We start from the raw sequence: 16,457 nt of genomic DNA, 5'->3' as shown, positions 1-16,457 counted from the left end.
AGGGAAAAGACCTGAAATATAGCTCTGCTGATCCTAACTCAATACCAGAGACTCACTGAGGCAACATTTATTGTTATATTAACTAGTTATACAATGCCATCACTTCAGCACTTCCCAGGCATAAAGGTGCCAGACATCAGCTTGCACTCACAGCCCAGATCCCCTGAACACTGGCAAACAATCCCAGCGCATCAATTCAGCAGCACTTGGAGTCACCACAAGCAATAATCCCCTCTCCCTAACCTCTGGCCCCTGCCTCAATCCTCTTCTCAGGAGACACAGGAAAATACTAGGTAATGTGAAGTTGGTAATTTCAAAGTCAGCTACAGCTCCCATGAAAAATTCCCGATTCGATCTGTGTATAAACTAAATGATAAATATCCATGTGCTCCACCTGCACATTTGTACTTTTATACCATCTTTGTGAAACAGAGGAGAGGCTGCATGCTCAGGCAAGAATTTAAAACACGTAGTGCAATGCCAGGTGCCCAGTTAAATATAGCTATAAACCTTGCAGACAATGAAGTGTGGACTGCCAAATGAACTGCCGGCTGTGGCACCTAAAGGCAAAAAGTGAAATTCAGTAATCAATTTTCCTTCCCACTCTCATGTTCGCTTGTAAAAACTACATTGTAAAACAATCTTATGAGACTCAAAATTCTTCCGTTTTCTGCTTTAAATGTGAAAATGTTCTTATCCTTCTGCTCCTAATTATGGCTTCTTTTTCTAAGAATGCATTTGTCTCTTTCAGTAAAAAGAGCAGCAATAATATGTTGAACAACCCTGAAATAAATTTTGTCATGTAAAAAATTAATTACGCATTCCAAACCTGGTCACTGTAGTCCTCTGGGAATTGCCTCCGCACCTCAGGATCTGTAAATAATTGACAGATAATATTAATTGGCTTTGGATTAGTGAGCAAGCAGAGAATCACACATTAATATTTGATCAGAAGATGATAGCAACCCTGGCAGGGGATCCAAGGAGGGCAGCTGAGGCTGCTATGTTGATAAGAGCAGGGAAGGACTTTTCAAGGCTCTCCCTTTGCCCTCCTCCAGAAAGACAAAAACTGCATATAAAACACACACGCAAAACACATGAAGCCAGCAATGTCTGTGGGTATGCACACATGCACACACACATCCACACACATACATCTCTATTTGCATACATATGTATATGTGGATGATTGTATAAAAGAGATGTCTTGGCACTACACTGAACTTCAGGCTGTTACCTCGTGCCGTGTCTTTCTGTTTGCAATTTGCCAACTACACTTGTCATCAGAAAACAGTTACCAACTGCACATAGGATTTGGGTTTAATCAGATAACTGGTTTTGCCAGCTATAGACACTGCATTGATTAACCTCCCTAGATAGTTTCTGGTGATACCAGATGACAAATCTCTCCAAACTACTTCATTTAATGTTCAGGTATGTTCCCTAGAAAACAAAAGTATTTATCCAGAATTTGAAAGCAGTGATTAATGTTGCCCTGGAAGCTTTGAGGTCAGAAAAACAAATGTTAAATGCTCCAGATTAGCAAGTATTCAAGACTGATACAGCATTCTTATTCCTTTGGCTCATCAGAACAAATAATAAGGTAGCATTCCCGAGAAGTTATCTTAAATTTAATTAGAGATGTTAATAAAACAACAAAAGATCACAACTGCCATTATTTATGTGACAACCTACTTAAAATGGAACTCTCCACAGCCCTCCATTTTTCACAGGAACATGGCTGAGAAGGCCAGGTTCCATTCTACAAAGAGTTTCTTTAATTACAATATCAAAAGCCATAACACAAAGCATAGAGCAATCACACAAGAGTTCAGAATAGTGTAAGGCACAGAAAAAACCAACCGGTCCTCTCTGCAATTTCCTCCCTTTGTGCAGTCAGACGGGTCTGGTTGTATGAGGCCTGGCCAACTGGACACGCTGTTACCAGAGTCTGGACTCTGCACACACCGTTCCATCAATTATGCCACTCAGTAGGGAGCGACACAGCCTCTGCTACTGAGCCCTTGCTGCACTGCACTGTAGCCACAGCTCAACGGGAAGAGTCGGTTTGTGACACACACACTATACGCTGCTTTTTAGAGTAGTCCCACCCTAGGATCTCTCATTGGCAATGTTGACTTCAGCAATAAATGGGTTGATTGGCAATTCCATTGCTAGCAGACCCAAACTTTCTATTAAGGTGAAATCTCTTAACATTAGAAATACAGCAAGGCTGTACAGTAAATTTCCCAGCTTAACTTCTTCTGGATACTCACATGCTTCGTTTCAACATTTCACCATTACACGCATACAATTACATACACCATAGATCAAGTTTCACATATATGTTTCACATATATTTGCTTATATATGCATATAAGCAAACCCTTCTTCATTAACACAAGAAAGTAGAAATAGAAAACAAGGAATCACTTTTTAAAGCCTTAGTTTGAAAATTCTTAGATTCATGTGCAGGTACTAAGCTCTGTGCCCAAACATGCAAACAAATATGAGCAGCAGAACTCGCAGGAGCGCTCCTTCATACACAAGTAACGATCACCGAGACAACACCACTTCATCCTCCAGCACAGCAAGGACAGTCATAGGAGGCAAAGTGAGCCTATGCAACATCCATCACGATGCACATTATTAAATATTTTTAAAATTAATTATTTGAGGCTAAACTTTCAGAGCTTCACAGGAAAAAATCAGTCCATGAAAGAAATACATTTGTAAATGCTAGTACATAATATTGCTTAAGAAGTCTGTGACAGTGCCTGGAACCCGATACTGACATCCCGCCACTTCTACTGACCCACTGCTCTCAAACGTAATACAAACATGGCATTATATAATTTATTATTTATTATATAATTTATTATTTTTTAAGGAAATGAGAAAAAAATTTGGACATAAATCTATAGCGTGTTTGCTTGAAACACATCCTCCATTCTTTAAAAATACAACAAAACACATTAGTCATACAGAGTAATTGCGTGTGTACAAGCACCTATTTTTCCTGTTTTCTTAGCATCTTGAATGCCTTTCTCTGTTTCCTGAGCTCAATGCCATGAAGAAGGCCTAAAGGAACTGATTGGACAGCATTTATGGAAACTCCAAAAGCGCCAAGCAAGACCAACACCTGGAAAGCAGAGGCGCATTGTGCATAACTTTGGGAGATACCAAGAGCCATGCGTAAGCACTGGTAGCCAAAGCTGTCATGGGCAAATAAACACAGGCTGGTGCTTTTGTTGTCTCAGAGGCCACCTTACAAACTTTTCTAATTAACATGAAACATCACTTCAGCTTTTAAATTGTCTGAGAATATTTACTAAACTTTTCAGTATATTTTATTTGGGAGACACTAAACAATGGAAAGAAAGATCACAAAAGTCACAAAGTTATGGGGCAACTTCTCAAACAAAACTTTTCCCAAACCCCAAAACATAAACTTAAGTCATGCTGCAGGTTGAATTTGTGTATTGGTGATAATTTGACATGTCCTGTTTAATTTTCATTACACACGATTTTGCAGTTTCACCTCACCAAATTGGAGATTTGCCGTTTCTACCTAAAGCAAGTGCTGACAAACTTCTCTGGAAAATAGCAGTATAGCAATATAAATGGCACTGGAAACTAAGTTCCAAGTGTAAAGCCCACACACAAAATAAAGCTAAAATATACCATCTTACCTGCAACTTCCCATTCCTGCAGCGGCGCAACTGCAATGAAATACATATACACCACAATTCAAATTAAAGCTGTTGGTACTAAGGAAAAAGTCAATGTAATTTTATTGCTAATGCTTACACTTGGGTTTAAAAAGCTTTTAAACCAAGGGCACGTCATCTGACTTTCCTAAGACTCACGAGTAACTTCACTGAAGTCAGCATGGCTCACTTAACCTGATGCACATCACTGTAAGCCCTCTTCGGACGAAGCAGCTGCTGTGCCCACGAAATCTAGGCTGGCCAAAGACCTGGAGACCCAGTAGCCCTTATTACTCAACAGACACCCTATTCCAGGGAGGACCAGTGAGAAACCACATAGAACAAACAGAACACATGGTTATTTTTGAAGCAGTTTCCTCTGCAACTGGTTTAAGAGGTGCTTTTGAGGGAAACCACTGAATCACTTCTCAAATGCACAATAGGTTAAGCTTTAGTAACTGAACATATTTTTTTATTCTAAAGAGGAGTAAGAAAAGATAATGCTATTTCTCACTGATAGAAAAGCAAAAATTTCCTGCAGTCACAGCAGCATTTCAATTCCTTGCCACACATTTAGAGAGCATCAACAAATGGCTAACAAACCATTGATCCACACCAGGCGAATACAGATTTCATTGCTAACAAGTTCAGTTTTTCCCTCTAGATTCTACCTCACATCTATGCATGTTACATAGAGCATTGGAATGATTACTCAACCGTACTCAAGCTATAGTATTTTAGTAAATATGGGAATGTTTCCAAGTTCTGTCCCCTATTACTGCCTCTCCCTACAGAATCTGGCTCAACAAAAAGCCAAATACAGAAGACTATTGAAATTAGCTGTGAACTGTATAATCCCATTGTTCAATTTCATGGCATTTAAGACACTACCTTCCCCTCCTCACAAGTCTAGATGTTAATCCACGCTGGAACCTGATTTAATTTTCCAGATGACAGGATGGGAACATGCTACAATGGCATATTAGTGAAACTATGCTGCTCTTTTACTCCCAACTCTTCTTACATCATAAAGTGAAGAGTTTTGCTTTTTAAAGAGGCATGCTTAATTACTTCTAAAAATAGCCTAACTCAAACTGGGCTGTATTTGGAGACTATGGAAGCTATAAAATCAGGGAAGTTCTTATAAAAATTATCAGAAAATACTTCCCAGAGTTAACACCACAAACCCAACACGTACTGACCTCTTTATTCTGATAAAAGTCAGCCAATTTAGTGCATGCTGGTTATAAATCATTCAAATATACTAATCCCAAACTCAAAACTAACAGTGAAAACTACTTCACTTTTTCCCCCAACCAAATTATTTAACTCATTCACTTCTTTAAGGTCTCTATAGCTGCAATTCTTCTAAAATGAAATGGAATTCCATTCACAGCAACTTCAATTTGAAAACCCACTACACAATATAGCACTTATGCAGAACAACTAATAAGTAATGTAACCCTCTTTCCAAACCTCTGCAAACTCCTTGATGTCCTGGATTCAGCACAGCCCAACACTTCTGCTGGCCCCTAAACTGCTACAGATCTTGCTCGCAGCTAACATCTCAGAGTAGAGGGAAAAGGGGAGGAGGGAAAAAGAGGGAGGGGAGACAAAATGTGGGAGAGAAAACCTACACATACAAGAAGACTGTCAAGAAGCCTCAGAACAAGTTCCAGCAGATAATACATATGGAATAAACATTACATTTTTCTGGATGTGAATCCTCAAGACTTCAATCTTTTCTTAAAGTACTGCTTATTCTAGGTGCGTACAAGCCAGAAAATAACCAAGACGTAAAAGAATATTCTATCAGAATGTCTTACAAACTAGAATTTAAAAAAAAATAAAAAAAACTCTCCACAAAAATGCTAACCTGCCAGCACTACAATGCATGCAGCTGAAGTTACCCCAAAATACCAATATTCAAAAACACAGGTTCGGTATTCAAAAATACAACCCACATGAGAATAGCATGCAACGAACCATTCACCTAGCTGATCACATTTCAAACATTCATTTCTAGGATATAGTCCGCATCTGTGTGAGAAGTTCAGCAAAAGAAAGTAGATCCTGACCTGTCGTCCTCAGTTACTGAAGTTGCAGTGAACGCTGCACAATCCCCAGACGGGTGAATCAGCAAGTTCTGCACATCAGCTGCTGCTCAGAGGAGTTCATGACATCAACACCACAAAAACAGACTTACAAGTTTGCCTCTCTCTCAACAGAGCATTTGGAAGTCTGCCCCACAAGTGCCAAAAACCTCACTGGTATCACAAAAATGCTTTTCACAACAGTTTAATCTAGGAATTGAATATAAGGTTTGCAACTCACACACAAAATCCTGTTCAGAGTTCAGTAAAATGATCCAAATGCAGGAAAGACTGAGAGCAAAGGCAACATAAAATATACATCATAGGGAACACGAAAGGAGGGAGAAAACTAGAACAGATTCAGCGCATCATTGTGATTTCTATAATTGTTTTTATATTATTAACACATCAAGAGCCAGAGGGACCATCAGGAGCAAAGCTTTCTAGGCTGCATTCAGCAATATCTTATACGTGGGTTTTAAAAGTCCTTGCAAATTAAAGCAGGTTAAGCTACAACTTCTTCACAGAATTTTACTTAGGGCTACAGTTCTCCAGAACAGAGGAATGGAGTGGGAACAGCCTTCAATGACGCAAGAATCAGCAAATGTTTCAGTAGCCCTCGTTTCAGCGCACCAGAGGTGGCTGGGTTCCTACCGGCTCTCCTTACATCAGCTTCCCAGGGTGTGCAGTGCCCATCAGCAGCTTTGCGACCCACTCAGAGCAAGCCTTAGATGTGAGACTTTCACTGCTCCTAGCAGCCAAACCAACCTAAGGGGGGACCTGGTTAAATTAATTTTACAATCCCGTTAAAAAACTACAGTATAGTAATTGCAAAACAGAAGCAACACTCAATGCAGTGAAATGAGAAAAACTCCTGGATAAGAGAACATGAAAAACATCAATTGTCTTTTCCAGGAAAAAAAGGTTACACTTGTTTCCTCTTAGCAGCTCCTTGGTGTCACAGAGTTGCTGAATTGTCCAGTTCCCCATGTTAAAGGCATTTAGCATAACACGGACATTCAGCACAGAAAAGGAGCAGGGTTAAGAATGGTATTTCCCGTGGCAATTTTGAAAGAATCTGTTCTTTTGTTTCAACACCATTTGAAGAACTGAAGTACCGTGGAATAACCAGATGCTGGAGAATTCAAGGGAAGAAAACAACCAACTACTGAAGTGAGCTCTGTTCCAAATGTTAATGGAAACATAACCACAAAAACTGATGAGTCTGTTCAAATTATATTTCGTTTCACATCTCTTCTGCAGTCAGTCATTCCTCTCCCAAAGAACAAGACCAGCTCTTCCATTCCACAGCACTAAGTTATAACAAGAGCAGATCAAGAACCAGCGGATTGAAGAACATGCATGAGTTGGAGTCAAGATGTGATAAGTAAAAAGGTGTTGGAAAAGTTATGCATCAGACTAGTTAGACTCTTTTGTGAGGTAATGTTCCATCTTCAACCATTGTTATTCACCCTCTTGGGTTGTCATATGGAATTGTGCCAGCTTTAATCAAAACTTTACCAATTCTTTTAGAGGAAGTTGTGAAACAGTTGTGTTACAAGCACAGTGTGTCCACTGTATATAATGCTTCTGGGGAGTTACCTCTATATCAAATCCTTAACTCCTCTTGTTTCATCCATGCCAAGAAATCAGTTCTAAAGAATCAGTTGTATAATAGAACAGATTAATTTCTTTTCTACTAAAATCCTAAACTGTGAGAATAAGGAGAAATTAGAAGATGTAAAATGTCTTCAGTGATCAGAAAAGTCAGAATTATTTCTTTACAAAGAGGAGCAGAAAACTTTCAGTCCAGATTATTTTTTAAACTAATGGTACTGTTATCACTACAGCTAGAACTGTAGAAAGGGGATGCACTGGGTAAGAGCTAAAGCTAAAACAGATTAAAAACAAAAGACAAAAAAAAAGTACTTATTTCAAGTCTTGTTTGTTGCATGTTTCCATCATTTTCATTTGAGCCCTTCAGATCTTTTATACGCAATGGTTAATCACTTTGGTGATACCTCAAGCCCACATTAAAGCATGGTTGATGAATCTTTTGAGTTTGCTTTGCTATGCACTTAAGGGGATATTTCCCTTCAGAACCATCTGTTCTTCAACCAACCCAGAAATTTAGTATTACTGGTAATCTAAGTCAAACTCCAGGAGCCTTGCAAGAGGCAAATTTTGAATTAATTATGTTTTTAATTCTTTTTTTCGCCCCGTAATTTTAGTCAGCAAATTATACAGCAGCTAAAAGTTGCAAAAAATACAACTAAGTAAGATCCTACTTCAATGTTCAAAAAAATCCACAAACCCTGGCTTACAAAATTAAATACCAAGTGTTTTGAAACATTTTACAGGCTGCCTGTAATAATCACACAACAGCGTTTAAATGCAGCAGTTGCACAGGGACAGCTACTTTACACAGGCTTTTTTGAGTTTAATAATTTTTTAAACTTATTTGTGTTTGGTCAGTGTATTTTTTTCTTGTAACCTTTTCACCACCCTATAAATTTAATAGAGATACATTTCAAGTGCTCAGGCCATGAATACTGAATTTGTTTCTCTCCTGCCTCTTTGTATTTATATTCAGAGACAGCAGAGTTGCCTGGTGACAGCCTCTTCACTTCAGCAGCAGCTGGCAAGCCCTCCTTGGCCTGGAAATATGAAAGAAACAGTTAACTAATATCTCATGCTATGATTTAAATGTGACAATCTGCAAGTGCCAATACCACACAGGGCAGATTTACAAGATAAGATTTTCCTTAAGTCTCAGAAGCAATAAAGGAAGAAAAATAAACAGAGCTTAATCACCTGTAGCTGGCACGAAGCAAAAATTAATCCAGAGTTAGTGCATCAGAGTAAATCTGCCAATTTAACTTACATCTCCAGAATGCAGATTCTCAAGTTATGCAGGATCAGACCAAAGCAACTTGAGCTGTGACATTTTTACAAGAAACAGTCACCCTCTGTAATACTTACAAGACCCATACTTCCAAATTCGTGTGTGTGCCTATCTGCTTTTCCGAGATCACAGTTTCTGCTGAAGGCTCAAGCGTGTGAAGCCCAAACCAATTTGTTCAAGCTAGCTTATTACAGCAAGAATAAAAGAGCTACATTTGATAAAATGACTTCATAGTCAACGTAATTCATACCAAACACTGGCATAATAATAAGCACCTTCATGCAAAAAAATCCTTATTTGATTAATTTTAAGAGAAATTTTAAAAGAAATTTTTACGTAGCCTCACACTTTCTACTTTCCTGTGTCAACCAGCTGATTTTTAAGTCTTTTTGTAGTTTTAAAGAAAACCGGGCATAACATTTTAATGTCATCTTGCTTTTAAGAAATACTAGGTGACAAGGCACTCAAGTAAAACCACAACGTGGCCGTGGCAATCCATCAACTGCATTACAAACCCTAAAGGAATCGATAATGAAGTAGTATTTTCCAACACATGCCGGGCTTTGCATTACTAGAGAATAATTCAAGATTCATAAACTTTTTCCAAACTGCTTTATTTTCACAACTTTTTGGTTTAATTTTAACGATATTATGGCCACTTTTATTTGGTAATAAACTACTTTTTCTATGTATATTACAGAACATTTAACAAACATTTTTTTCTAGCTCATTCCAAAATGCACCAATCATAATAAATTCAGCGACACACACTATTAGGCAAATACACACAAGTACTGCAGAAATGTATTCATTGTTATATGGTCCATCACATTTCACGTTTAATCCGAACTGACTCAAAAAGCACTCAGATCAAACGTGTTCCAGCCAACCATGAGTTCTTGAAGTGTTGTACTGAAAGAGAAAAAAACCAACCCTACTCTTCAGCAATTGCATAATTGCCCAAACTACACAGAGAATACCTTCTTTGTTAAACACGCAACAGTGAATACTGATTTCTAAGCCTCAAGCTATGTAACTTTATAATGTTTAAAACTCTGACCTTACTTTCATAGTTTCAATATTGATAGTCTCAAACTGTTTTCAGTTTCAAAGTTACCATGTGTTCCTTTAGTAGAGCACCACCAGCTCCCAACGACACTGCTCAGCGCTACTGATCCACACAAATAGCAGCTCTTATGGGAATCTCTCTGCATGGCAATGCAAGGTTTAACAGCAGACAAGCTCTCCAGAATCATTTCAGAGTTTGATGGCTTCAATATTTCTATTATTGCATCTCTGATTATTTCAGGATTCTTTAGTTATTCAAATGGAATTGAAACAGAAAAAAACAGATTCTATCAAAGATGAAATTGCGACACAGGAAACTGAAAATCCCATTCTTAATTCTATTGTTTTCTTTAGTGGAGATTTTAACCTAAATACCTTTTGGAATATATAGTAAAATAGATCGTATCTATCATACAATGATCCCAATTCATTCATATTTCATTACCAAAGGACAGCCAGACCCAGCTACCACTTTTGGAGACATTGCTATAGTCATACTGCAGTTGTGGTTTCTACAACATCCTTCAAGTGTCACACTTAATGCATTTACAACTACAGAACCCCATGGTACTGAATGATTCTAACTCACCAGCAGCTTCAATGATCACCAACGCACTCCTAAGGAGTGCAAATCTTATATAAAAGACTGCCATAATTCTTTTGTGAATACAGTTTAGAACTGAGCCTCATACCCTTCAGCACCTTCTGTTCCAGCCTGCACTGTGTGACATGCCCACTCCACCTTACCAGTCCTATTACTACCACTCATTCTATGAAAACTCCTAAGGGTCACTAAGCTGGAAGTAAGTTTAAAAAATAAATAAATAAATAAATGAAAATGAGAGATTGGTCACAGTGAGCCTCAGCTAAGGCTGCCGCATCACTGAGGTTCAGTGAAAGCCAACAAACTGAAGCACTAAATGAGGGAAGTTGTAAAAACAGGAAACGGACTCAATATACTCTATTGGCAGAAGTTTCTGTGCAATCATAGAATCAGAGTTGTTTAGATTGGAAAAGACCTGTTGGAGCCAGATGTGTTGGTGACAGAAGTTGAACTTCTCGAGCAATATTCAGAACCTACTGGGGGTGAGGGGAGAGAGGTCCTAATGTGGGAAACCTCACCTCAGCTAGCTATTGACCGTGAGAGGAATGAAAGAAAGTCCACTAACTGGGCAGCACTGAGGGCTGCAAGAGGACTGTGGGTATATTGATGCATGTATTGACCCATCTCATATCTGCAATGCTTTCGGCTACCTACTGTTAACAAAGCTCGCTTTATTCCATGTGCAATACTATAACAAAAAAAGGTCTCTCAGAGTAAGCTTAGCACATTTAAAGCAGTACTATCGGTTTGAAGAATAATACGTTCTATATAAAGAGGAGCTTGCTGGTATCCAGTGCAATTGGACAGGAAATCTACCATCTCACTAAAAACATTTTCCCTTACTCTAGAAAAGGGTATCAAAAGGATTTTTAACTGCAAAATAGAAATGCACTAGGAACATTTTAAGACATTCAACAACTGTAAGATATTACAGCACATATCCAAGTATCAAGATGCTCCTGAGACAGGGAACTAGTCTAGTTCTGAGCAGGAACATTTCATAATCATGTTACAGTCATTTCATAGCCAGCCCTAGAAATCAGCCGTGTATAAAACTAGTGGTTTCATTCATTTCCTCTTTTCATTGCCAAGCATTTTTATGCAGCGAACTCCCAACTACACTTTCAGACCTTTTCAAGAGCTCTGCTAATTCTCTTCAAACTGTCCACCCTTAGCAGCAGACCTCCTGAAAACAATATTTTCCTTCACTATCAACTCTAAAGGTAACCTAAAAATGCAACTTTAACCCACTGGCACACTACTTCTCCACAGGTTGATCCACACAGTGCTGAAGTGCAGTTGGTCACTGACTCCCATTGTGCTGACATGCAAATCTACCAAGGACCTCTAAGGAAACAAGGAGCGTAACGTTACAGCCAGCAGGCAGTGTGAATGGAATCTTTGATACCTGCACATCATTGCTGATTTGCAGGAACATCTAGTATGACACAGAGGGAAAGCCATGTCCTGAAGAAGGCAAGTCCTTGGAAGCAGCTTCTCAAAGCAGCTGAGAAAGATGACGGAGTAAAACCTTCAGAGAGACATTTTTCCCATAGTGCTTGGTCAAAAAATGATGGCCAGCCAGTGGAACACTCACACTACTGCACACAGTCTGTGCTTTGCAAAGATGAGCAGCCCGGCCAGGGGAAGCAGTTTTCAACAAATCTTAAAAATCAGGAGGAAGCTTGAGAGCTGTAGGTGCTTTCATCAGATACTTACACCTTCAGGAGAGTAAACTCATTATCTCGTACCATGTCTAATTGGGCTTCTAAGCTCTCTGCTCCCTAGCTGCTCTTCCCAGCTCTGAATTCACACCACCTCTGAATTCTCTTTATTAGAGTACAGAGTATCAACAGGTCATTTCCAAAAACTCTCCTCCCCATTAAGCTCTCTTATTTGCCCTACAACAAATCATCCGTTCTGGAGTACAGAAACAGCAATTACAGTAACTTACATGCTGAAAAACAAATATATATATATGTGTGTGTGTGTGTATATATATATATATGTATCACCAGTTGTAACATCACTACACTAACTCTTCATGCCATTATTGTTCCACAGAAGCTCTACTGCCTTTTCTTAAATGATCAAATTTATGACAAAGTTCTCTCCACCTTTTTATAGCAGCATATATGTTTAATTTTTAAACATGAAAGATTAAATTAGAAGTTACACACACACAAACACAACTCCTTTTTAAAAGGCTCAAAACACTGTATTTACATCTGCAAGTACTCACTTTATTACTACAACCTTTATAACAGAGCTTAGATTTGCTCCACACAAAACAGGGTTCTCAGTGATAGAAGCACAAGAAAAAGCCCTGCATACAGTTAGCCTACAAAGAATTAACTGGATTAATTAGCAAGGGATTTGAGAAGCAGCTTGGAGGTAGAAAACCAAAACAGTAAATTGTTTAAATACTTTGGCAATGGATCAAGGTTTCCAGGCAGCCCTATGTTCCATTCTCTCCCCCCTTTTTTTTTTTTCCTGTGCTCGGTGTTTTAACGCATTTAACCTGACGAGGTGCTTTTTCATGAGATATGAATGACACTGTCAAAATACCAAAAAAGAAGATGTGAATTAAAAAATGCCACAAGCTGTTAGCAATTCTGCCAACATGTATGAGCCCAGGCAACATTAATTAAAAATCAATAGCTTAGGACATAAATAGCTCTTATCTCTGTTATAGTATATCTCAAACATAACTCTTTATTACAGAAAAAAAGGGACGTGTCTTTGCTATTATACTGACTGAATTGACCACAACAAAGCAAAAGAAATAAGGCAAAAACACTGAGCAAGGAAACACATATGAGAAAGGGAGGACAGGCGTATGAATGATCGGAATGCTTCAACCTTGCACTACCATTAACACATAACTGGCTGGAATAGCCACACCACAAATGCCTGCAGAATAAGTTACCAAGAAGAGCATTACAGGTCCTTAGTGCTAATATGATTCTATACAAAGTCCTGCATGCCAAGGAATTAAGAATAACATACACATCTCTCTGTCACCTAGAGCTTATTAATCAGCGTTTTTATTATACATCTCAACTAAAGATTAAGTTACTGCAAATACTCTGATAATTACAAACTAAAGTTGAGACAGAGTCAGTAAACTGCACTCAACTTCTTCTTTAGAGATACAATCTTCAAACTAAAGTTACACTATAAGGCATCAAAGCTAAAAGATTTAACCTAAACTGGAAACTTAAACCACCACTGTTGAAGGCTGTTTTCAGGCTTACAAAGCACCAAACATTTCACAGACTTAGATCCGTTTCCTAACAAGACATCACCTACTGAGCCAGATGCGCAGTTTGGGGCTATCAGAATTCCCAGACAATCATGACAATTTAGATTTCTGATGAGTTTCTACAGAAAATGTATTAATATAAAACAGAATATGCAAGAATCATACTGAATTGGAAAGGTTAAGTTCAGTTTACATTTTGTCTAGTGACTCCTGCATTACTCAGTTATTAACAATGGACACATCAAATGCTTCCATCACGAGACAGTGGTTTTAGGAAGTTTTTAGAAGTAATGATATGAAATACTGAATATACAGATGCAGGATATTAGCTTCATAAAATCATATGCCAAACAGAGACAGATCTATAGAACAATCAGAGATTAATTAGAAATTCACTCCTATGACAGCAATTTAGTCATAAAGTACTGACCTTTGAGGTCTTAAATGATAACATTTCACTACCCCAATTGGATTTTGAGTCCTATCTCACAGTTGAACTTTGGGACATTCCTACTTCTTCCTCTTTCCACCTCCTTGCCATAATCTCTCCTCCCTAAAATTTAGTTTATCAATTGGAGCACAGCACAAGAAAATCAAAGGCTCTATTCCTAAACCACAGACACCATGTGATTATAAGATGTAGAAGAAATTTGTAAACTCTTTCAAAGGACATGATTTACATTTTTCTTCTACAAAGATGGAGATATCCCCCTAACATGCTCCACTGGTACTAAATATTAAAGATACTTATAGTACATATATGGCAAAAATGGAAGGAATTTATGCTATGTATTGGGGTTACTTTTAGCATTCTAGCACTGTTTATAATACTGGTGCAAATACTGCCACCAATAAAGAAACAAACATTAAAAAGGTGTCCTTTAAGCTTCCCTTTAAGGCATCTACCATAATCGTATAAATTGCTCTGGACATCATTAAAATGTAAAGTTAATGAGGATTCAGCTGAAAACAGAAGAAATGTAACCTATTTTCAGGCAAAACTTCTAACACTGCAATCAGAGGGAAAAGCTCTTTGATGTCTCTTTGTCTCTTCTCATTAATTTTCTTCTGGTTTAAAAAAAAAACACAAAGGCTGTTTAAACTAAAAAATGCATAGAAGTTTAAACATGGTAATTATAGTCAAGCTGCAATGAGGTCATTAGGTTTTTAAAACTTTGAGATAAACAAAATTGAGATGTATGACTATTTAAAAAACATGTCAATACTCCATTTTAATTGTCCATGTTATACCCACTGTATTTGAAGGATTTAGTCCAGATACAGAATTGCTTCAAGATGATTTAGTGAAGGACCTAATCCCATATCCAGGGTAAAGCAAAGCAATTGAGAAACGCATCAAAATGAAAAGTGCTGTAATTACTGTATTACTGGATACCACATTTGGTATTTGTAAGTGCAACAAAGCATGCTTTTTGCATCTCTATGCAAGAGAGATGGCAAATTGTGAGATTCTGCCACTGTCTACCTCTTACAGTTCATTAAAGAATAAAATATTGAACATGTTAAATACTACCATTTACTCCCCACATCGATTTTTGTTTATAAGTGCTGCCAAAGTACACACAAAGCTATATACTTCTGTTTTAACAGACTAATTCTTTCTAGCAGAAAACTTCTTTAAGAGCTGTTTAATTACATAGTACTGACAGAATCGTCAACACACTGAAGCAGTATGTGTTTTCAGTTAATAATTTACAAGTAAATTTTCTCAAACCATAATCAAAACCATTTTTTACACTACCCTGTACAAAAGAAGATGACAGATTATCATAAACACAAGTAAAGCATTTAAGCCATTAAGTAACAAATATCCAGGACCAACATAACATTATCTTCAGTGTAGAAGGCCATTAATAACAATGAAGCAAAATAAACGTATCTATAACATTTTTCCACATGCAAATATCACCTCTAGGTAGAATGGGATGAGATGAGATCAAAACATTAGTCGGCGGCAACTCTAAGTAGGAATTTTAACGCATTTGTTGATGTAGGTTATAGCTTTAATAGAAAATGATTTACCCTCTTGATCCTTTTAACGTTTTATAAACTCCCCTACAAATTAAACTAAGTGAATGACAAACAGGCAAGTGTTCAACTTCAGATGCAAGTGAACAGCAACATTAGAAGAAAATCTCATCCTCAATGCAAAGGAAAGTTTTGGGGGTTGTATTTTGGGTTTGGGAGGGGGGTTAGTTTTTGAGGGGTTTTTTTTGGTTGTTGAGTTTTCTTTTTACTCTGCCACATTTTGTGACTTTGCCCTTCACCACAGGCCAGTTCTGTTCCACCCTCTGCTCAACTGCCTTTGGAAGAGGCAACGTAGGCTGCTCCCTGTTCTGACTGAGCTGTTTCTCACATCCTGCTCTCTTTCCCTAGTCATTGCACTGTCTTAGTGTTACATTCACAAAAAGATAAAGCACACAATTTAAATAACATTAAGTCAAATCTGAAGCTTACAAATATGACAAGTCAGAAGCCTGATTCTACCGTCAACCTACACAGTGTTACTTAATCAACTGTTTTGTCTTCTTGTTCTAACATCTGATTTGAGTCTGCATCAATTATTTGTGATAGGTGTTTTTCCACAGAGCGATGATCTGGCTTTAGATTCTTTGGAACAGAAGCTCTTAAGGATCTCAAAAGTATCTTAAAGGTCAATTAGACATAACTGAAGAGTAATTATTTACTTAAAATGATGCAAGAACCAGTTCAAAAAAGGTAATGTTACCACTATTTATATTCATAACTATGTTTTCAACAGAAATGACTATTCAAAGGAACTAAAGATGGG

At 37.8% G+C, this 16,457-nt stretch overlaps 1 protein-coding gene across 1 annotated transcript in view; it reads right to left on the bottom strand.

Annotated features, from left to right (window-relative positions):
* Positions 1 to 16,457, bottom strand: part of DENND1A (DENN domain containing 1A) — a 154,504-nt gene that overhangs the window by 123,767 nt on the left and 14,280 nt on the right. Inside the window, exon 3 of the mRNA XM_054083890.1 lies at positions 830 to 873. Coding sequence (XP_053939865.1) covers positions 830 to 873 — 44 coding nt within the window. The remainder of the gene's footprint in view (positions 1 to 829; positions 874 to 16,457) is intronic.

This window comes from Cuculus canorus, chromosome 19 (genome assembly GCF_017976375.1).
Source record: "Cuculus canorus isolate bCucCan1 chromosome 19, bCucCan1.pri, whole genome shotgun sequence".
In the NCBI taxonomy this organism is placed as follows: Eukaryota; Metazoa; Chordata; class Aves; order Cuculiformes; family Cuculidae; genus Cuculus; species Cuculus canorus.
Note: the sequence above shows the minus strand (reverse complement) of the source record. Positions and strands in the feature narration are given on the sequence as shown.